The sequence below is a fragment of the Bos taurus genome, chromosome 27 (genome assembly GCF_002263795.3).
Source record: "Bos taurus isolate L1 Dominette 01449 registration number 42190680 breed Hereford chromosome 27, ARS-UCD2.0, whole genome shotgun sequence".
NCBI classification, from domain to species: domain Eukaryota; kingdom Metazoa; phylum Chordata; class Mammalia; order Artiodactyla; family Bovidae; genus Bos; species Bos taurus.
In genome coordinates this window covers 44319025-44341436 of record NC_037354.1, presented here as the reverse complement: position 1 = coordinate 44341436, position 22412 = coordinate 44319025, and the positions used below count along the sequence as shown (strand labels likewise).

The following is a 22412-nucleotide window of genomic DNA, read 5'->3' as shown; positions in this document are numbered from 1 at the left end:
TTAGTCCGTAAAATTCATCCAGATGTCTGGTATTTCATAGATACTGTTAAAAGATAGGTGTTCAGCTTTCTATTTGTTTTGTAGTTTTGCTATTTCTCCTAAAGAAAGACAGTCACATGCAGTGTGGAAAGATACACACAGTCACACACAAGAGTCAGGCACCCTGTTTCTTTGAAACATAACATAAATTATGTCTATCTTGTCAATTTAGTCTTAATCCCCTCCATCAGGCACTCATACCCCAGCCCCTGACCACAGACAGACGGCAGGTCCTTCAGAGATTCAGGTACACACAGCTCCACCCACTCATTATGTTTGGGAAGACAACATGTTCCTGTCCAGATGAGGAGTTTTTTGTGAAATTCTCTGATTCCAGGAGTGGGTTTCTGTAATGCATCTGGGTCAAAGCTTTTATCAGCAAAATACCATTCATAGTGATTTCCTCAGGCACACAAAGGACAGACTAGAATATTATTTGTGATTTCCATGCCACCTTTAATGTAGAATCTGTCATCACTGATTCACACACAAGGATCCCAGGACCACAGTATTCAAATAAGCATCAGAAGTGTGTGTGTGTGTGTGTGTTTCCTTTCTGAATTCCCCTTCTCTGTATTAATCTCGATAGAAATCTGCTCCTAGTACACTCTGCTGGTACTTATCATGCATCTTGATCAGGGAACACTCGATAAAGTCTCTTTCTTTGACCAATCTGAAGCATGTCCTGAGCCAGGGCTAAGAAAAGAAAAAACACTTAAGGCATCAGTGTTCTCACGACGGTACTTCAACTCCTCGCCAAGATGCTTGCAAAGGGGTCCTTTACCATAGCAGTGATGGTCCCAGGGAGTCTTTGTTTGGGAGAATGGGCCAGAAAAGAAAGACCCCGGGAGCTAGCACAATGTCCACTCTGCCAAGAGGGGCGTGTGTACACCACTCCACTAGAGCTAAGTGCTGATAGAAATGTGTCTGCTTACAAATCACTGAGTATTGCCTCTGAAAGGTCAACAGAGCTATGGGTTCGTAAGCCACAGAAGCTTGTGTCTCTCTTCTGAAAGAAAATGTGCAAGGCTAATAATGAAGGCCTGGTGCAGTGGGGTGTTTCAGGAACATGTAATAAAGACAGAATCTTGCTTATTGGCAAATATGTGTATAACACATTTACATAATTAAATACCATCTAATATATCCCATACTGTACTGTATGTACAAAGTATAACACAGTTTCTCCAATGCATGGCTTTCTGATGTCAAGCCCAACCTGTATTCTGTTATAACTTTCAACATTTGGGACCTTTGTTTGAAGCCTTTGTCAAGAAAGGCAAACTCTTCCCGTCGTCCTTATGAAAACAGAAACAAAGCTAAGTCCCACTCGTCCTCGCTAAAAACTGTCTCTTTTCTAAATGACACCGGACTGGCTTTTCCTTACAGACTACTCAGCTACCACTTTTATTTCCAGGGCACCATTCTCATGATTTGAGTGAGTGAGTGAAGTCGCTCAGTCGTGTCCAACTCTTTGTGACCCCATGGACTGTAGCCTACCAGGCTCCTCCATCCATGGGATTCTCCAGGCAAGAGTACTGGAGTGGGGTGACATTTCCTTCTTGTGATTTAGATTCAACCTAAATGGAAAGGCAAAAACAGCATGTGCCTAACTCTGTCTGCCACTAAGCCTGATGTAAACAGCAGGCTTGAGAGGGTCATGCTCAGAGGAGACACTCCAGACTATGTGACCTAATAAAATTGACTGACATTCCCATAGAGGTTTTGTTTCCTAATGTATTTATTTACAGTCATTGGCTAGCATTTTACATCAAACATCTTCTTTATCATTAGAAAAGTATTCAACATTCTAAGTGTAAGTAATTTGAATTCCAATAAATACATGGAATCAATTACTAGTTCAGAGTGAATAAACACTCCTTTGCGTTCACAGACATTTTCAATAATAGATTCAAAAGTATTTCACCCTTGGGACCTTTGAGTCAGGTGAGTAAAACATCCTGGATGATAATTTTGGATTTCCCAAAAGACAGACCAGGGGAAATTGATACAAAGAAGATTGAATTGTAAGAGTGAAAAGAGCAAATTTAACTTGTAACAAAGTAGCTTTACCTAATGAAAATATTTGCAATTTTCTGAAACTTGAAAGAATTATGTGATAGAACCAGGGAGAAAGGTTCTCAGATTGTACCAAGTAGATGTGCTAAGTGCTGTATGCTGGGCTCAGTCACTTCAGTCGTGTGTGATTCTACAACCCCATGGACTGTAGCCCACCAGGCTCCTCGGTCCATGGGATTCTCCGGGCAAGAATACTGGAGTGGGTTGCCATGCCCTCCTCCAGGGGATCTTCCCAACCCAGGGATTGAACTCATGTCTCCTGCACCTCCTGCATTGGCAGGTGGGTTCTTTCATCACTGAGCCACTTGGAAAGCCAAGATGGCTAACATAAATCTAAAATCTCAACCAACTAATTAACTCCTGATTGATAGTCACTGAAGGGACAGTAGAAATGTCAAATCTTCTTTACTTGTGTTAACTGAAGAATCTCAGAAGGAAAAAAAAAACAGGAAGCAAACTTTAGGGGTGAGACTTGACCATTATGAAAACCTGCAACTCCAAAATTCTCTGAGCAATATCTTATAATTCCTTGGATGAATGAGAATTATTGTTCTTTCATGGAATCAGATATTCAGTAACAACATCCAAAGATTTGCTTTAATTCAAGAACAAAAAAGGAAAACTGATTGCTTCAAGTTTTCAAGCTATCTGTTATATAAAAGTGCTCTGCAAAGAAAAAATGATAAGTAAAAGGACTGGGCAAGTGTGTCTTCTAAATGAGCATGTTTTCTGACAACAGAAATAGGCAAGACATGGAAATTATATTTGAGCAAGAATAGGATAGGGGAGCCAGGGAGGTATGGATTCTTATGGGACTTCACAGGCAGGAGGAAGAAGAGAAAAGTGACCCACTTTTCAGGGAGAAATTTAGAAGCACAGTATTAGATACAAAGGCACAGGGGGATCGGTCTCTAGAGAAGAATATTGCAGGGAAATAACCGAAAAAACGTTTGAAAAAGTAGGTTGCGGTCAAACCACGGGGGACCATGAGGTCCAGCGTACAGGCTCCCTGAAGCTTTCTGAGCGGGTGATGAGGGGGTGAGCGCTCGGACTCACACTGGCTCCTGTAAACGGGCGGGGGGTGAAGGGTGCGGTTGTCAGGGCCCCGGATGGAGTGGGTGATGAGTGGGTGAGCGCTCGGACTTACACTGGCTCCTGTAAACGGGCGAGGGGTGAAGGGTGCGGTTGTCAGGGCCCCGGATGGAGGCCACTGGATTTGCACGGAGACTAAGGCAACTGTAGGGGCTTCCCTGGTGGCTCAGATGGTAAAGAAGCCGCCTGCCAATGTGAGAGACCCAGGTTCGATCCCTGGGTTGGGAAGATTCCATGGAGAAGGCAATGGCCACCCACTCCAGTATTCTTGCCTGGAGAATCCCATGGACAGAGGAGTCTGGTGGGCTGCAGTCCATGGGGAGAGTCAGACACGACTGAGTGATTAACACTTTGACTTGAAGGCAAGTGTAAGGGTAAAAACAGAGATCCATGAGGCCAGGACATGGGGAGAAATCATGCTTGCAAGGGTGAAAGATGCTTCCTCGGAACGTGAGGAGAGTGCGTTCCGGCCACTAAGGAGACGCACAGACTGAGGCAGGAGGCAGAGGCTACAGCAGCCCGAAGGTTTCAGATCTACAGGCTGCAGGGCTTGGAAAGACAGCAGGGAGAGAAAGTTGGAGGGGATGGTCAGTTAGGCTTCTTATTTATTTATTTTTTTTTTGAACTTGCAAAACAGAAGTGCTGCCAACCCACCCAAGTGAGTGACCCATAAGCCACAGAGGTCAGGTCAGGTCTTAGGAGGACAAAGCTGAGGTGCGGCCGCTGAGACTCAAGCACGGGGCAGTGGGAGCCACGGTGGGAAGTGATGCTTTATTGCCTACTATTAGCTGCCTCCCTTCCCAGAAGAGAATATCCGTCTCCGCCCTTTACAACCAGGCTTGACCATGCAGCTCACCAGGGAAAGCAAGAGAAGAGTTATGTGTCACTCCCATTAAAAAACTGTAAAAGTCTACTGATTCACACCCTTCTCTTCCCCTCTTCCAAAGAACTGGTGATGTTCACGTAGTGACCGCTTCATCAGCCTGGCCCCAGAGTTAAATTAACATGGGAAAGACAGCAGGGCTGCTACATGGGGTGTGAGAGATCATTAGCGGCTGTAAAAGCCGTGGCTTGTTACTGCAGTGTCACCTAGCCTAACTAACGGACAGATCATGGGAACGAATAAAAGTCTCCAGGAAGGGAAAGTAAAGAAAGACCAGAGGGTGACTTCCGACCAACGAGACTTAATCCAACAATTGTGAACTGTCATTTCACAGAAAGAGCCAACGGAGTTACATTTCCCAAGTTACTTTAAGCATAATTTCTTAATATCATGATTACTTTTTCTGTATTAAGAATTTGCGTGAACATAAGGGCAAGGATAAATTAGGAGTTTGGGATTAACAGATACACACTACTGTATATAAAGCAGATAAATAGCAAGGTCCTACTGTATAGCACAGGGAACTATACTCAATATCTTACAATTATCTATAAAGGAAAAAATCTGAAAGAATATATATATATGTACATATATACATATATATACACACACCTGTACACTTGAAACTAACACAACATTGTAAAATCAATTATGCTTCAATTTTAAAATAAATAAATAATTAAAAATCCTAAAACAGTTATTAGATCAGACAGTTATTCTGGTCAACTTTGGAAATATTTGCTCCTTGAAATATTCTATAATGAACAGTAATCACCTTCCCATACCAACAAATCTGAGTGTTCCAAATATTTAAAAAATTTTTATTTTTGCCTGTAAATTTTTCTGTGTTAAATCCACCAATCTAGCACTCCTCATTAGGTTGAAAGAGCTGAAATCAAGCATTGCTGTCAAGGAGTGTGCTCTTGCTTAGCAGCAGGGAAAGGCGGCTTTCTGGGAGCAGTTGGAGGCTGATCACTGAATGGCATCTACTGCTCACCACTGCAGCCTGCAGACTGAAGGGATGGAAGAGAATTCCAAAATCAGGAAAGTCCAGGGACTAAGAGTTTAGCCAGTGGATCATGTCAGATATTTGTTAGCCTAAGACAGCAATTAAAAATACATGATATAGGAATTTCAAAGGAATTATTTGTCTAATTTTTTTTTTAATAAGTAGATTTGGAATGAGAATATTTTTTCATGAGTATTCTATTTCTTGTATTTTAGAGAAGACAAAGCAATTTTTAAATTCAAGTCCACACCACTTCTTGCTGGTTTTTTTTTTTTCACTATTGTTGCCCAACCTTCTCTTATCAAATCACTGTATACTCAAGCATTTTTTAAAGGCAATTGGTATATATATACCAATATATATATATAAATTTGGCAAAGTTGTGTGACTTATGCATGCATAAAATGTATAGAAAGGTTAAATCACTTTCACTAATTTTGCCAAATTTTTATATATATATATATATAAACCAATTGCCTTTAAAAAATGCAGTGGTGAGCAGGAGACACCATTCAGTGATCAGCCTCCAGCTGCTCACAACTTTGTATGTTAAGCAAGTTACAATTTGTTATTATTAAAACATACAGGGTCCCTGATTTCAAACTCTTCTCTCTCCTTCTGTCTCCAAGAAGAGATTAAATAAATAATTAAATACTTATTTAATTATTCTAAGAAACTAGCTCAGAGACCCATTGTGTTTCCAGAGTTGTATTCCTTTCTAATCAGTATGAGGACACGGACAGTAATCAAAAGGACAGCTAAGAGCTTTAAGAAAACTCCAGTTTGCCAGCACAGGGGCCTCGGATTCATATTGCAATAAAATGGGATGAGAATCTATGATATTCCAAGAGCTTTCTGGACTACTTTTCATAGGTGGTTTTGCAGAAATCCCAGGGAAGGTTAGACTTTGGCCTAAGATATCCAGTGAGTGTGCTGGGATTATCAGTGTTTCAACCCATACGATCTGTCTCTTTGCAAGTAGAGGCCCCCATGGGTCAGAAAGGCAGAGACCTTCCAGATATCCATCTCCTCCTTCTTTTGGCTTTAAGATAACTTTGCAGACTTTATTCTCCCTCTGGCTTCTGACATTTTCTCCAGCTCCAGCTAGTAAGGGCCCTTCACCACTTCAGCACACTCCAACCACTAGGTGAGGCTGGGGTCTCCACTGGGAATCTGTCTGTTTTATGTCAGCTCTTCCCCACTACCCAACCCAACTAGTTTCCACTCATCCTCTTAGAAGACAGAGCCCTGGTGGCTGTGATCCTTTCCATTCTAGTCCCTAAGGTGAGGGATGGAGGTATGCATTCACAACTCATTTAAATAATAAAAATGAACTCACAAGGGAGCCTTTCTTAAGCCAAATGAGCAGGTCTACTCAGCATGTACATATATATGTGTATATATATATATACACACATGTGTGTATACATACATGTACGTATATATATTACATGGTGCTCATTCTCAGTATAGAGGGATTCTTTTGCATTTTAAAGAGATGTCAAAGTAACCCAAACAGCCATTATTGATAAAAATGTCTAGGAATAGAAAAGTTTGAGAGCAAGCAAAAATTTACATCAAAGTCTGGACATCAAACTCATCTTTGTATATCAAATCTTTTACATCAAATTTACATCTTTATTATTCCTATCTACCATCATTTTGCAAATGAAATGTAGATCTTTGTGGTGAGCATGGCTTTATGGAATCCCAGTTTGTGCCCCAATATCTGGGAGAAAAATGACACTCACTTGCTTCATGACTTCTCCTACAGTCCCCAAAATAAGGCAGTGAATTTTCAATTAACAGAGAAAAGGGTAATGTTTTCCATACAAGGTCTTACATCTGAACTAATGCGATGGTATGATTCAGCTCTTACTCAGACCTTCAAAGAAATGAACATGACAATTTTTTTTTTCCTTTTATATGTTGGGACACAAAATTGGATGAATCAGAGAATTAAAAGGCTGAGAAAATCCAGCCAACAGTTTCCTCAGCACCCACAGCCCATCAGGCCGGTGCCAGGGCACAGAGGCAACAAGACGTCCCGGCTTCAGAGGAGACACGGGGCCTCACAGAGGAGGCAGACTGCATCCACGGTGATGCTCGCGTGGAGTACATAACACGCACTCCGGGGAGACACGGGGTCCTCACAGAGGAGGCAGACTGCGTCCACAGTGATGCTCGCGTGGAGTACATAACATGCACCCTGGGGACTCGGGGGAATACCATCACCCCTTACAGACTCACACAGGAGCAAGCATCTCTCCAGACCCTCTGAGGATGCTGTGCACATCTCACGGGCGTACCTCGTGTAATAAAGTTGCTTTAATCTGTTGTGTTCATTCGCTGTTGGTTTTATGTTTTCATCAGCCAAGGCCAGCAGATCTCTTGCAGGTAAGACATTGCCATGGATGACAACATCAATGCTTCCTGCTATCTGTGGGGACTGGGAAGCCACTGATACGTAGCAGCCCTTGTGTTCTTAGAAAGTGATTTATTCAAGGCGGATCCATGGATCACACTGCTTTCCTTTTGTGTAAGTTCTGAGGACCAGTGGTCTTATATTTTACAATGCCAGCTTATGGAACCGCCCCACCCCCGCCCCGGCTTCCCTTGTTATGAATAAACTGTTTGAGGAGCTATGTCAAGGGACCCTTCAGAGGCCATTATTTCACTGTGAGGACTGTTAAAAAGAATAATTGGCATCAATAACACTTACCTGTATATGCAGAGGGAAGGTTACCCAGCCATAACAAGCCCAGATTCACACAGCCACTACTTAAAAGAATGCAATATTTGGGATTTATGAGGATAAGCCCTGTCAGTAGTAATGCCCTTACGGGGGCCTTTGCGATTCTTTTGGCATAGTCTGCTGTGTACCCACAGGGAAATAAAATCTGCCACGCAGTTCTGGGAGAAGTTGCTGCATACAAGATGCAGATGAGACACACTGAAAGGGGCCCTTCTCAAAAAAGGGCTGTGGCTTCAAACGCCCTTGTGACTCCTGTGTTCCTCAAAAGCAGCCATTGGACTGTTTCCAGCACAGAATCTGCAATATTACTAGTGATCATCCGTCTCTCAAGGGTATTGGGAAAATGTGGGGGGCGGGCAGTACCATTACACAGAGAGATGGGTCAGGCGTGAACCAGGGTGGCGGGAACATCAGTAGCAGACCAGGGAAGGAGCCCCACATGACAAGGATGAGGAGGACAAGACAACAGAGAGCGTGGCATAACCTGTTTTGTCAGAGCTGGCATTGATGGTATTGGTGGTGATGGAGGTGAAGGTGGTCTTTGCGCTGTCCTTGGCAGTGACAGGTTTCTGCTTAGTTTTCGTGGCTTCCAGTGCTCTGAGCTTCTTGGCATGTTTTGTGCCTTTGTAGTGGGCCGCAGCCTGGCTCTACAAAGGAGAACAAAATGAACCATGCAATCAGGCTCATTTCTCAACTGGCATTCTCTGTATTACTGCAGATACAGACTCCCTTTCAATAATAGGTACCATTCAAGCTAACCCTGGCCGTGGCCAAGCAGTGGGGCTCTGCTGAGAATGATGCTACGGAGCAATGGGAAGCAGTTCTAAAACCTCTAGATGGAAGGGAGAAGTGCTCTATTGCCTCTCTTCAGAGAAGTGGAGCTGCACACTCACATGGCAACAGCACTGTCTTTGTGGAGTGGGGGAAAGAAATGAGAGTTTGTATTGCATTTTTTCTGTCCCCAAAGATGCTGGGCTCCCAGGATTAACAAGGGCCCTGGAAAAGAGCAGCTCTCACCTTCTTGGCTCAGGAAACGTGCTTTCTCCTTCTACAGTGGGTCTTATTGACACAGGACCCAACAGGTGTCTACCAGGAAGAATTCACCAACAGCAACACAAGTGGGCACCCCAGAGACTGAGACTGAAGTGTGAGAGTTCAAAAGCAAAGGCCTGTGGAGCCCACATGGAGCCATGGAAGCCGGGCAGCTTTACCCTTCTTTCCTTTTCCTTGCTCCTCACAGAGGGTAGTCTGAGAAGTCCAAGGCAGGGGCATCCTTGCAACGCGTGGGTCTTTTGTGCCCTGGTCCTTTGCCAGGGAGATCCACTGTGTTTCGACTACTTCATGGGCCGATGCAATTCTTTTGTTTGTGCTTTCTGAAATTCTTAGAAATCTGCATTTTCCCACATTTATATTCTCCTAACATTATTTTTTGGTACCAGAGAGACATTAGTTGAGTTACAACATCATCTTTAAAATGTGTTTATTAATATTAATTTACTGGTGGAGGGGTGCCTGTCATGGCTTCAGGTGAGGTGGAAGCAGGCAGGGAGATTTTGGATTGGAAGGTTTTCCAGTTCAAAAGCTTTAAAACTGCCACCTCACAAGGAAGAAATCGCAGTGGAGGACTAAGTATGCAGACACCACTTCCCGTGACTTATTCAATCTCCACGTTCCGTTTTGCCAGAAAATAACAGTCACACTGTCCTCTGTCACAGCAACTCTGGTAGGGAGGGTGTTGTGGTAGAAACTCTTTTTATAAATAGGGAAATATATAATCCACACCTTCATTTGCATCATTCTGACAAGTATCCTCAAGGCCTAGGTACCCTTATTGAAAGAACACTGGACAAGGAAACTGTATATTAGAAACAGTTTGAACAGAGAGGACACTCAGGCATCAGTTTTCCAACAACACACAACATCAAAGACAGAGTGTGGGTCAAAGTCTGCAGTTAAGGCTTGTCATCGTGCATTGAGGAACACGGACTGGATTGGTTTGAGCCTACATGGAGGATGCTATTCTGAAGGATGGAGCGGTGTCCCTTTTTTCTCCTGCCTCACTTATTTTAATAAATCAAATCCTTTGGATATATCTTTTGAGGGCATGATGCTGTATTCAATTAAATCCACAACATGTACTCAGTCGTCTTCTCCAGACAGCTCAGGACGCACTTTCCCTTAGAGGAAGGTTCCTCTCCTTCTCCTGGTACAGAAGTGGACGCTGCATATACAACACATATGAAAATACAGGCGGGATGAGCAGTGCTAGCCCTGCGTGTACTTTCAAAATGTGCACTTAATGTATACTTTAAGGTCCCTGGCAAACCTATACTCTCAGTGGCATTTCCAATCAGATAAGACTTTAATACACCATAGGACCAAGTGCTTGTCACTCTTTTGAATATTAAGAAAGTTACTCCAAAGGAATACTGCCAGTTAAGACTGTACTTACATCAATAAAACAAATACTGTCTGCACCGATACAGCTGAGCCCATGCTTTCGATAAGTGAAATAGCTCAGGGCATTGTGGGGAAAAGGGGGTGATCAAATTACCGACCGTCGGTGGGTCCCAGTCAAGACCTGGCATATTAAAAAGCAAAGCAAAACAAGACAAAAAGCATATGCACTCGTTAACTGAATTACAGTCCCAAAGCACTCTGATAACAATTATCTTAATTTTTAAAAATCTGCTATTAAGTAAGCAACTGAGCCTTCCACAGATTAAAAAAATAAAGGTTGAGTGGCATCAAAGTCCAAAATGCTATGGAGAGACCATGGCGTGTAGAATTTCGGGAAAGTCCCAAAGCACTCTGATAACAATTATCTTAATTTTTAAAAATCTGCTATTAAGTAAGCAACTGAGCCTTCCACAGATTAAAAAAATAAAGGTTGAGTGGTATCAAAGTCCAAAATGCTATGGAGAGACCATGGCGTGTAGAATTTCGGGAAATGGTGATGCGGGGCGGAGGCTGACTGATGCTGCAGGGTTGGTGATGCGGGACGGAGGCTGACTGTGATGCAAGGTATGTGTGTGTTGGGAGTGGGCGTGGGGCTACGAGCTGGAAACGCAGTGTAGACAGATGACCCTCTGGATATTTCAAGTGTTCTTTGTCATTGACCCTACGTTTGAAGAATTTATTGGACTGCACTTGCATTAATCGCACTGGTATTGATTTTTATGTCTATGTACACTGCTTCACCATCCTGACTTTTTAGATGTTCTTTTACACTGCGGTTTATCGTAGGATACTGACTATAGTCTCCTGTGCTATACAGCACGCCTTTGCTGTTAATCCATCCCATATGCAGCAGTCTGCATCTGCTCACCGCACCCTCTCACACCGTTCCTCCCCCGTCCCCACCCCCCTTCGCCACCCCCGGCTTGTTCTCTACGACTGTGATTCTGTTGCTGTTTCACAGATAGGTTCATTTGTATCATATTTAGATTCCACATGTAAGGGATGCCGCACAGCATCTGCCTTTCTCTTTCTGACTTACTTCGCTTAGTACGATCGTCTCTGTTGTTGTTTAGTCACTCAGTTGTGTCCAGCTCTCTGCCACCCCATGGACTGTAGCCCCCCAGGCTCCTCTGTCCATGGGATTCTCCAGGCAAGGATATGGAGTGGGTTGCCATTTCCTTCTCCAGGGGATCTTCCTGGCCCAGGGACTGAACCCGTATCTCCTGCACTGTACGTGGATTCTTTGCCACTGAGCCACAGGGGAAGCCCATGATAATATCTAGCTCAATCCAGGTTTATGCAAGCCCCTTAACTCTTGGCTCGTCTTGATACAGATGTGTTGCTAAAGGTGTGTTCTTGTGTAAGGAAAGAGGGTCCATCCAGCTCTCCTTACCCCATTATCTCACTTCACTGAACTTGATAGATTTTTCAGCCACATCTAATTTTTCTATGATTGTAGACAAAACTTCAACCTAGGAAGGAATCCTTCTGGGAGAATTTTTTTTTTTAAAGCAGTAGTAGGCCAGAGATGCCTCTTTGGGTCTCATCTGCTTTTCCTTTGGGCAGAAAGGTGCTGGGCAGTGTAGTATGCCTTTTTCCCTCCAAGGCTGTCTCCTATTATTTATTAGCCAGTCTCTGAGTCAAGTCATCTCCAGAAACCTGGGAACCATCCAACGCAAGTGAACAATTATTTTTCACAGGAACGATTTCAAGATTAAGTAAGTCTACGACTTCATCACAGATGTCAGAACTCTGCATTTTGAAACTCAAAGATAATTAAGGGACTAGAGTACCCAGAGAAGGGAACAGTAAAAGAAGAATTGGCTTCAACAATTTGGCTTCAAATTTGCCAACAAATTTGGCTTCAAAAAGTTGCTTTTAGATCATAAGTGGAATATTCAGGTATTGCGCAATAAAAATCTCTACTACGACCTTGAACTAGCACATGACACCATGAAATCTGACAAGTGTCATCCCAGAGGCAAGTGCTGACATTAAAGATATGTACACGCATTCCTGCAGAAAAGCGTGCCGCCACTTTAAATGTCATTCCCACATCCGTCATCAGCAGCCAGTCAGAATTCTCAATCTTCAAGTTTTGTCTTTAGCATTTCAAGAAGTCTTCCAGTTTAAATGCAACTGACGTTCCAGAGTAGATAAAAATAATCGCTTAATGGCTAACATTTGAAAGAGGTGCTTCAACATTTTGAAAGAAATGCACACACACACACATTTATTTTACAAGTTTTGTTATAAACCACCGTTTTCCTGTGAAACCCACTGCAAATTTAACGAATAGGTATTCTTTTGCTCCATTATCACCAAGGCCTTGGACAGTTTTACTCTACCTGTCTTTTGCATAAAGTGTCTTGACATATTTTTTTTAAAAAAGGACATTTACTATAAACAGACATATCTGATTATGTAACCAATTAATTTTCACAAACCTGTGATTTCAAAATGAACAAGATGGACTTTGCTAGTTTCTGACATCATTTAATTGTGTCACATTAAATTTTTACTAAGACAAAACGAACATAATCCTATTAAAATGTAACATCAGAAAAATAAGGAGTGGTTATCAAAGAAGTTACCATCCTCTGGGGAGAGAAGAGATTTACTACTTGAAGACAGGATTTTTTTTTTTAATGTATTTATTTATTTTTGGCTGTGCGGAGCCTTCCAGGCTACAAAGGCTTTCTCTCTGGCTGTGGCAAGGGAGGGCTGCCCTTTGGCTGCCCAGGCTTCACCTTGCCTTAGCCTCTCCTGCTGGAGAGCACGGGCTGTATGGTGCGTGGGCTCCACCAGTTGCGGCCCCAGGACTAAGCCGCTCTGTGGCACAGTGGGCGATCTTCCTGGATCAAGGATCAAACCTGTGTCTCCTGACTGGCAGGCAGATTCTGTACCACCGAGTCACCACGGAAGCCTTCTTTTCTCTTTTTTAAAGAAAATAATCTGATTTCAAAACTTTAGACTGTTTTGTAGATCAAAAATCATGAAATGATAAAATAATATAGTATCCTGAAAACTAAAACACCTACTTTAGATTTTTATTTTGAAAACTATTGATAAACTATTCCTGGAAGAAAAAAAAAAGTTTAAAGTCTGTGTTTTTCTCCGTACAGTTTTTCTTATGTTACATACACTCACTCATATCTAATATCCAGGGCAAGGGCACAGGATCAACCATATGGCTTAAGATCAATATGCATTCTCACTGATCAGTGGCTTGTAAATATTTTAGAGATCACTTTTATATATACCAAGAGAAGGTTTTTAAGGTTTATAATGATTCTCTTTAATTTGTTTATTATCAGCTCTCAGTTTCACTTCAGTTCAGTTCAGTTCAGTCGCTCAGTCATGTCTGATTCATATAAAGCATTAGTTCTCAAAGTGTGGTCCCAAGACCAGTAGCAGCAGCAGCAGCAGCTGGGAGCTTAATAGAAATGCAGAGAACTGCACCCAATATCTACGTGTACACCCATGGCTGATTCATGTCAATGTATGGCAAAAACCACTACAATATTGTAAAGTAATTAGCCTCCAATTAAAATAAATTTAAAAAAAGAAAAAAAAAAAGAACCTATAATGGAATATAATCTTAAAAAAAAAAAAACAATGAATAACTGTGCTGTGCACTTTAACCAACACAATATTGTACATAAACTCTACTTCAGTTTTTAAAAAAGCAATAAGATGATATTCTGTGAGTTTGAAAAAAAAAAAAGGAATGCAAATTCTCAACTTTTATCTCAAACTCATTGAATCAGAAACTATGGGTACGATACTTAAAATATGGGTAAGTTTTGGATGCATGCCAGCATGGAATTGGTCTTCACATATTTTAAAAGCTGTCCACGTTTTCCTGAAGCATACTACAGTTTCGGGACCACTCACATTCCGAAATATTAGTGCATTTTCTCCAGAGATAGCTCCATCCTGTATAAGTAGCTAACATCTAGATTTTTACAGATTAACATATAGTAATTTGAAGATTGAATCTTTACATATGTCTAACTGTGAGTAATGTGTGTTACTCAAGAAAAATAATCAGAATTTTCTTTCCTTAAAAACAAGCCATAAAGGCCACCACTACAAAATGTACAAACTATAAATGCTGGAGAAAGAGGAAACCTCCTACACTGTGTGGTAATGTAAGCTGGTACAACCACGATGGTGAACAGTGTGGACGCCCCTAGAAAACTAAAAATGAAAGTACCACATGACTCAGCAATCCCACTCCTGCGCATAGACTCCAAGAAAGCCGTCATTAGAAAGATGCACGCGCCCCAGTGCTGACTGCACCACTGCTCACCATGGCCAGGGTGTGAAAACAACCTAAATGTCCACTGACAGATGAGCGCATAAAGGGAGAAGATGAGTGTATATAGAATATTGCTCAGCTACAAAAAGAACTAAATGATGAGATTTGCAACAACAGAGATGGACCCAGAGATTGTCATTCTGAGCGAGGGAAGTATGAAGTGAAGAAAGACGGACATCTGAGCGAGGGAAGTATGAAGTGAAGAAAGACGAACATATGCATCACTTATATCTGGAACCTAAAAAAAGGGGATACAAACGAACTTATTTACAAAAAAATTAGAGTCACAGATACAGAAAACAAACTTCCGCTTCAGTTCAGTTCAGTTCAGTCACTCAGTCATGTCCGACTCTTTGCGACCCCATGAACTGCAGCACGCCAGGCCTCCCTGTCCATCACCAACTCCCAGAGTCGATTCAAACCCATGGTGTCGGTGATGCCATCCAACCATCTCATCTTCTGTCATCCCCTTCTCCTCCTGCCCCCAATCCCTCCTATCATAAGGGTCTTTTCAAATGAGTCAGCTCTCCACATCAGGTGGCCAAAGTATTGGAGTATCAGCTTCAACATCAGTCCCTCCAATGAACACCCAGGACTGATCTCCCTTAGGATGGACTGGTTAGATCTCCTTGCAGTCCAAGGGACTCTAAAGAGTATTCTCCAACACCACAGTTCAAAAGCATCAATTCTTCTGCCCTTAACTTCTGGTTACTAGGGGATAAATGGGGGAGGGATAAGTTGGGGGTTTGGGGCTGACATATACACACTGCTGCTACTGCTGCTGCTAAGTCGCTTCAGTTGTGTCTGACTCTGTGCGACCTCGTAGACGGCAGCCATCAGGCTTCCCCATCCCTGGGATTCTCCAGGCAAGAACACTGGAGTGGGTTGCCATTTCCTTCTCCAATGGATGAAAGTGAAAAGTGAAAGTGAAGTCGCTCAGTTGTGTCCAACTCTTCAGGTCCCCATGGACTGCAGCCCACCAGGCTCCTCGTCCATGGGATTTTCCAGGCAAGAGTACTGGAGTGGGGTGCCAGTGCCTTCTCCAATACACACTACTATATATAAAGTAAATTACCATAACCTGCTGTATAGCACAGGGAACTCGAATCAATACTCTATAATGACCTACAGGGGAAAAAATCTAAAAAAAAGAGTGGGTTTATGCATATGTTTAACTGATTCGCTTTGCTGTACACCCGAAACCAACACAACATTCTAAATCAACTACACTCCAATAATTGTTTTAAAAAACAAGTAAAAAATAACTCAGATAACACACATAATTGGGGAACTTCTATCAAAGAGGGATGAATGCAAAATAGCAGATCAGCCCTGGAAATCATATAGCTCTCAAACTCCACACGAATGCTCTCCAAGTCCTTGTGGTTCTCTCTGTATATTTAACCTTTTCTCTCCAAGCTAATTCGCGTTGCAGCATGAACTCTGACCCCAATATTTGTGCCAGTGTTGGGTGTTCTGGTTTGATCCATTTTGTGGGGGCTGGAGGAATCACCAGCTTAATAATAATAATAAATAAAAAACAAAAGCAAAGCCCTGTGTCATAACTCTTAACACTTCACTAAAACAAGTATCTAATTCACTATTATATTTAGGCATTAACTGATCCAGTGTTAGCCATGAGTAAAATTTTTTCTTTATCTATGTAAGGCTCTTTTAACTGAAGGAAACTCCTAGCCAGTAGGCAAATAAAGGCCACTCTAGTAAGCCAAAAGAGTGGCTTACTTACTTCACAGTTACTCCACTCAAATACTCAAATATTTAACAAAATATTTGAAGGAGAAATTTGAAGATAGAATAGCTCATTGTTACACATTTTCCTTTCTAATGTGAAGACATGTACTTTTCAAATTCTCTTACTCAATAGGGAAAATGATGTGAGATAGATATTTCTATTCCTTAATTACATATCCCATAAAGAGTATTTATTTTAATTTGTGATTGTGCAGTTAACACAGAGGTAGATGACTACAGTAGGAATAAAAATGAAAATTCACTTGCTTGAGTCTCAAAGTGAAAAACATGATTCAATTAAGAGTGTTCTTTCTGAGCTCAAATGATTGATGCCTTACTTTAAATGTGTTCCTGTCTTCTGTACTCTTCAATACAGAAATGAATAGTAACTGCCACAGAAACAGAAAAATAGAAAAAGAAGATAATACCACTAGGGGAAAGTCATTTTTATACACTACCACTTGTCACTGAAAAAAAAAAATTCTAAATAAACATGGAGAAACAGAGACATATAAAAATTTCTCAGATACAGTAGGTCAATCTAACTTTTACTTGGATTTCCCAGGTGGCACTAACAGTAAAGAACTGCCAGTGCAGGAGATGTAAGAGATTCAGGTTCAATTCCTGGGTCAGGAAGATTCCCTGGAGGAGGAAATGGCAACCCACTGCAGTATTCCTGCCTGGATAACCCCATGGACAGAGGAGCCTGGCGGGCTACAGTCCATGGGGTCACAGAGAGCCGGACACGACTGAGTGACTGAGCACGCAAAACTTTCTTCTTACCCTGTCAGTGTGTGGTTGTGAAGAAATAATCTAGATGGACTAACTTACCTTTTTCATAGCTTCTCAACTCATCTAGAAACTTGAGGATTTTTAAATAGCAAGTACTTAATTTTTCAAGTATCTAATGTGGATGATAAGATAGCACTTATTTGAGCAAAAGAGTCAATTTGAGAGATTTTCCCCAGCTTCTGTCATGAAATTGCTGTTTCTGTTTATCGGGAATACAGACAGCTGCCTCCATGACCTCTAATGGCAGGGCTGCAGAGGTGGGGTCTTGATTAAGGGAAACTGGCTGATGGTGGGTTTTGGAAGCTGGTCCTCCTGATCTGAAACCTGACCAGGGTTCTTGGCCTTCTCCAATCACTAGAAATTGATAAGAGGCCAGAGAAGAAACTGAGGCAGGGCTTTATTAATGCATGCGTTCTCAGTCGTGTCTGACTCTACAACCCCGTGGACTCTAGTCCTCCAGGCTCCTCTGTCTATGGAATTCTCTAGGCAAGAATACTGGAGTGGGTTGCCATGTCCTACTCCAGGGGATCTTCCCGACCCAGGGACCGGACCTGCATCTTGTGTCTCCTTCATTGGCAGGCAAGACTCGTGTCCGACTGCCCGTGACCCCGCGGACTGCAGCATGCCAGGCTTATCTTCCTTCACTATTTCCTGGGGTTTGCTCAAACTCATGTCCATCGAGTCAGTGATGCCATCCAACCATCTCATCCTCTGTCGTCCCCTTCTCCCATCTTCGATCTTTCCCAGCATCAGGGTCTTTTCCAATGAGTCAGCTCTTCGCATCAGGTGGCCAAAGTATTGGAGCTTCAGCTTCAGCACCAGTTCTTCCCACGAGGGCTAAATGTCTGTTTCTTCTGATAAAGAGTAAACTCCTCAATGGAGAAAGACCTCATCATTTTATCCCTTGGACCTAGCAGAGATCTCTAAATGGGTGTCTATTAAACGCATGTTGAATTAATTCCACATTTTGATTTTAAAATGGAAATATGCATATGGTGTCTCAATGGATTCTGTATGTGAACAGGGTTCAACTTAATTCTCTGCCATTCTTTGGCACTCTGCCTTATCTGTTGAACACACTTCAGGGAATTTTTATAGCACTTAATGCTGGAAAAGCATCTGGCACAAACACAAACTATTATTTTTTCTCCGAGAGAAGCTTACCATCAACTGCAAATTGTGCTATTTATGGGAGCTCTCTTTGCGTGGGATGCAGCAAGGAATAATATGGAGATTGTTTCACTTTTAAAAAATTTTGATGAGCAAGTTTTTTGTTTTTGTTTTTTTAAATCTAGGAAGTGCAATGAATGTTTCTGGTAGTGATTTTGCATTATAAGGTTTTTCTAAAAGTCCAAATTCTCTTAAATACACATAGAGATATATTCAGTACTTGGAAAATGCTAATTCTCTATCAACACTATTATTAATGTTTCCAAATGAAATATTTTATGCTTTAAAACAATATAGAGAGATTAACTATGATATTAATCCATTTTCCTCCTTACAAATCCACATAATAATCTATACCCCTGTATTTGCTGAAAAAGAGTAACTTCCATTAGTGGAAAATTGTTAAATTCTCTACTTTTCCATAAATCAAGGAAAGCCTTCCCTTTATAGTTTTATTGCATTTCTCATCTCAATTCATGAATCTGAGAATTGTTCTGATTGTTCCTTTAATGAATTTGTTTCAAAGATCCCTTCTGAAACATATAATTGTTAATGAGATTTGTCAAGTCCACAAAATAATGGTATATAGTTGAGCAGATGTTTTGTCAGTGTTAAGTACCATGGCATTTTTCTGAAGGACTTGGTACAGTGGGAAAAGATGATATTCAGGCCATAAATAACCTCAAGAACCTTGACTCTGAGAGGCAGAGCACAGCCGTATTCCAGCCTTTCACTGCACACTAATTCATGAAAGACTCGCTGAATGGTGGACAAATGCTATTGCAGTTATGGGGGGAGAGTGGAGAATGAGGAAGACTGATAAATTCAGCTACATTTATAAATCTCTATAAAAGAAAATACCATGAAAGTGGAAGTGTTAGTCGCTCAGTCATGTCAGACTCTTTGTGGCCCTGTGGACTGTAGCCTGCCAGGCTCCTTAGTCCATGGAATTTCCCAGACAAGAATACTAGAGTGGGTAGCCATTTCCTTCTCCAGGGGATCTTCCCTATCCTGGGATCGAACCCACATCTCTTGTGTCTCCTGCACTGGCAGCAGATTCTTATCACTAGCACCCCAAAATACCATAGGAAACTCAAGAGATTAGGAAAAAATACAAAACATATTTGCAAGTCTTGTTGCAAAGATGTTAAGCTCTATGTTCCATAAAGAGCATCTAGAAAATCACGAGGAAAGAAAAAGTTCAGTTCAGTTCAGTTCAGTTCAGTCTCTCAGTCGTGTCCGGCTCTCCGCGACCCCATGAACCACAGTACGCCAGGCCTCCCTGTCCATCACCAACTCCCAGACTCCACCCAAACCCATGTCCATTGAGTCGGTGATGCCATCCAACCATCTCATCCTCTGTCATCCCCTTCTCCTCCTGCCCTCAGTCTTTTCCAGTACCAGGGTCTTTTCAAATGAGTCAGCTCTTCACACCAGGTGGCCTAAGTATTGGAGTTTCAGCTTCAACATCAGTCCTTCCAATGAACACCCAGGACTGATCTCTTTTAGGACAGACTGGTTGGATCTCCTTGCAGTCCAAGGGACTCACAAGAGTCTTCTCCAACACCGTAGTTCAAAAGAAAAAGTAACAGCCATTAGAAAAATTGGCAAAGTGCTCACCCAATCCAAAGAAATAAATTATAGCAAAGTACCTATGGCTTCCTGGGATAGAAAAGGGACTCAATAATGAGAACAAATGTTAATTTTCTTGTCAAAAGAAAGGAAAACTAATGTTCATTTGTACAAGTCAATTTGGTGCCTCAAAGTTAGAACTCTGGAAATGGATGCAAACTGTGAAAAAATCGTATTTTCATGGAAATTGTTTGGTTCTAGGATAAGAGGAAAAGAACATGCTTTTAAATAAAGAGAAGCTTGGCACACCTGACCTGACCTCAGGATATCCTTTTGACCAAAGAGGCTTGCAGTACGACATTTCACCAGCAAAACCTAGGGAAACGCACCCAGCGTCTCAAATAATACTTTCTTCCTGGACTCAGAAAATATCTGGCAGGCAGAAAAAAGCATTTACTGTTGTTTCCAATTTTCATTTACCAAAGTTAGAGAAAAACATGGCTTTGGCCTTGGATTAACTTTCAGAGAAGATTGAGCAATGACTCCAGAATACTGATTTATCTGGACACATATAAATGCCTGATTTCTTGTTATGCCAAAATTTCTTCTCATTACATAAACACAATTATGTTTAAGTTTCCTGATTGCCCGTGGTATAGATGAGCTGTGAGAGCAAGAAAGAGCGCTAATCCCAAGAGTTCAGTGTTTAAAGAAAGTGTGCACAGCAGGTGCTGACAGCACAATATCAGCATCCCTCACGCTCACCCCACGCCAGCGCTTCAGCGTCCCTCACGCTCACCCCACGCCAGCGCTCCTGCCTGGAGCATCCCAGGGACGGGGGAGCCTGCTCGGCTGCCACCTATGGGGTCGACACGACTGAAGCCAGTTAGCAGCAGCAGCAGCAGCAGCAGCAACATAGAGAAGGTAGTGGCACCCGACTCCAATACTCTTGCCTGGAAAATCCCATGGATGGAGGAGCCTGGTAGGCTGCAGTCCATGGGGTCACTAAGAGTCGGACACGACTGAATGACTTCACTTTCACTTTTCAGTTTCATGCATTGGAGAAGGAAATGGCAACCCACTCCAGTGTTCTTGCCTGGAGAATCCCAGGGACGGGGGAGCCTGGTGGGCTGCCATCTATGGGGTTGCACAGAGTCGGACACGACTGGAGCGGCTTAGCAGCAGCATGTTCATTCAGTAATTCATGGGTGCATTCTCGCCAGAGTGCTTTTTCCCAGGGCAACGCTTGGAAGAAGAGTTCACTGTGTCATAAATACGTGAAGTCACTGGTCCTTTACCCCATGAGTGGTAAAGTAAGACGCATGGAATGTTTCTCTGGGCCATGAGGTGTGCTATTCAGGCTATATACAAACATTCTCACTGATATTTTACAAAGGCCTACAAGGCAATCACAGTTATCAATGGCATTGTACAGATGAGGAGACTGAGACCCTGGACCTTAGAACGGCTCAACCCTAGAGAAAGGGCTCGCATTCCAGAAACCACACTTGTAACTCCTCTCAATCCCAGGGAGAGTGGACAATGGAAAGCAATCCTATTATGCGACTTCACCATGGCTCATCTTGCATAGAATGTGAGACTAAACAGACACAAAATTCATTCATAAAAGTTGTTGATATCTGTGATCATTAATTCAAAGCATTTCACTCATGGTTCATTGCAGGTCAGTGCTTCAGATACTCATTAGTGTCATTTTATCTGAGGGTCCACTAGTCGAATTCTTTCAATACCAGATCCAGTAAAGCAGTGCTGATGTGCTAAAGAAAGTATTAGATGATATCCCCAAATATGAAGCCTTCACGGCATCAGGGAGTATCTTTAGCCATGTGTCAGCGCTGGCACAGAGAGACCTGTAGGTGTGCTTCAGGATGATGTTCTTTACTCTCTGTTCAAATGGAAGGCTGCTCAAAGGTCTTAGCAAACGGAGACAGAGAAACAGGTTTGCATTTTTATGAGCTCACTTTGGCAGGAACAGAGAGACTGCATGGGAGGAGGAGAACAAGAATGGGTAAGGAGCAGAGGGTTCTCTTCTGAAGGTTCATGAAGAGATGCCCACATCTAACAGCTAGATGACGACAGTGAGAGCAGGGAAGAGTGCACATGTGTGATTAATACGTAAGTTAGAACTGTCAAGCGTTCATGGTGAATTTTGACGAGAGGTCACAAAGATGCTTCAGTGGTTTCTGCTTGTAAATGCGTGATTAGAGGTTCCATCTCCTAGAACTGCTGATATTCCAAGAGGCCCAGATGTCTAGGGGGAGAGCGTGAGCTGGGTTGGGAAATGTGGGTTTAAGAAGTCTTTAAGACAACTGAATAAAATGTGCACTCTGCAGTTAGCTATACGGTCTAGAGATTAGAGATGAAGTCTGGGCTGTAGCTAAATTGGGGAGTTATCAGCAACAGATGGTAACTGAAGCCATTGGGAAATGCTATTTGAAAGGCAAATAAAAGATTTTTTCCTGTT

General features: G+C 42.2%; 1 protein-coding gene across 4 annotated transcripts in view; it reads right to left on the bottom strand.

Moving 5' to 3' along the window:
* Positions 1-22412, bottom strand: part of ZNF385D (zinc finger protein 385D) — a 986289-nt gene that overhangs the window by 95292 nt on the left and 868585 nt on the right. For all 4 annotated transcript variants that reach the window (XM_024986354.2, XM_024986356.2, XM_024986355.2 and 1 more), the window contains one exon: positions 8342-8504. In XM_024986354.2, coding sequence (XP_024842122.2) covers positions 8342-8504 — 163 coding nt within the window. The remainder of the gene's footprint in view (positions 1-8341; positions 8505-22412) is intronic.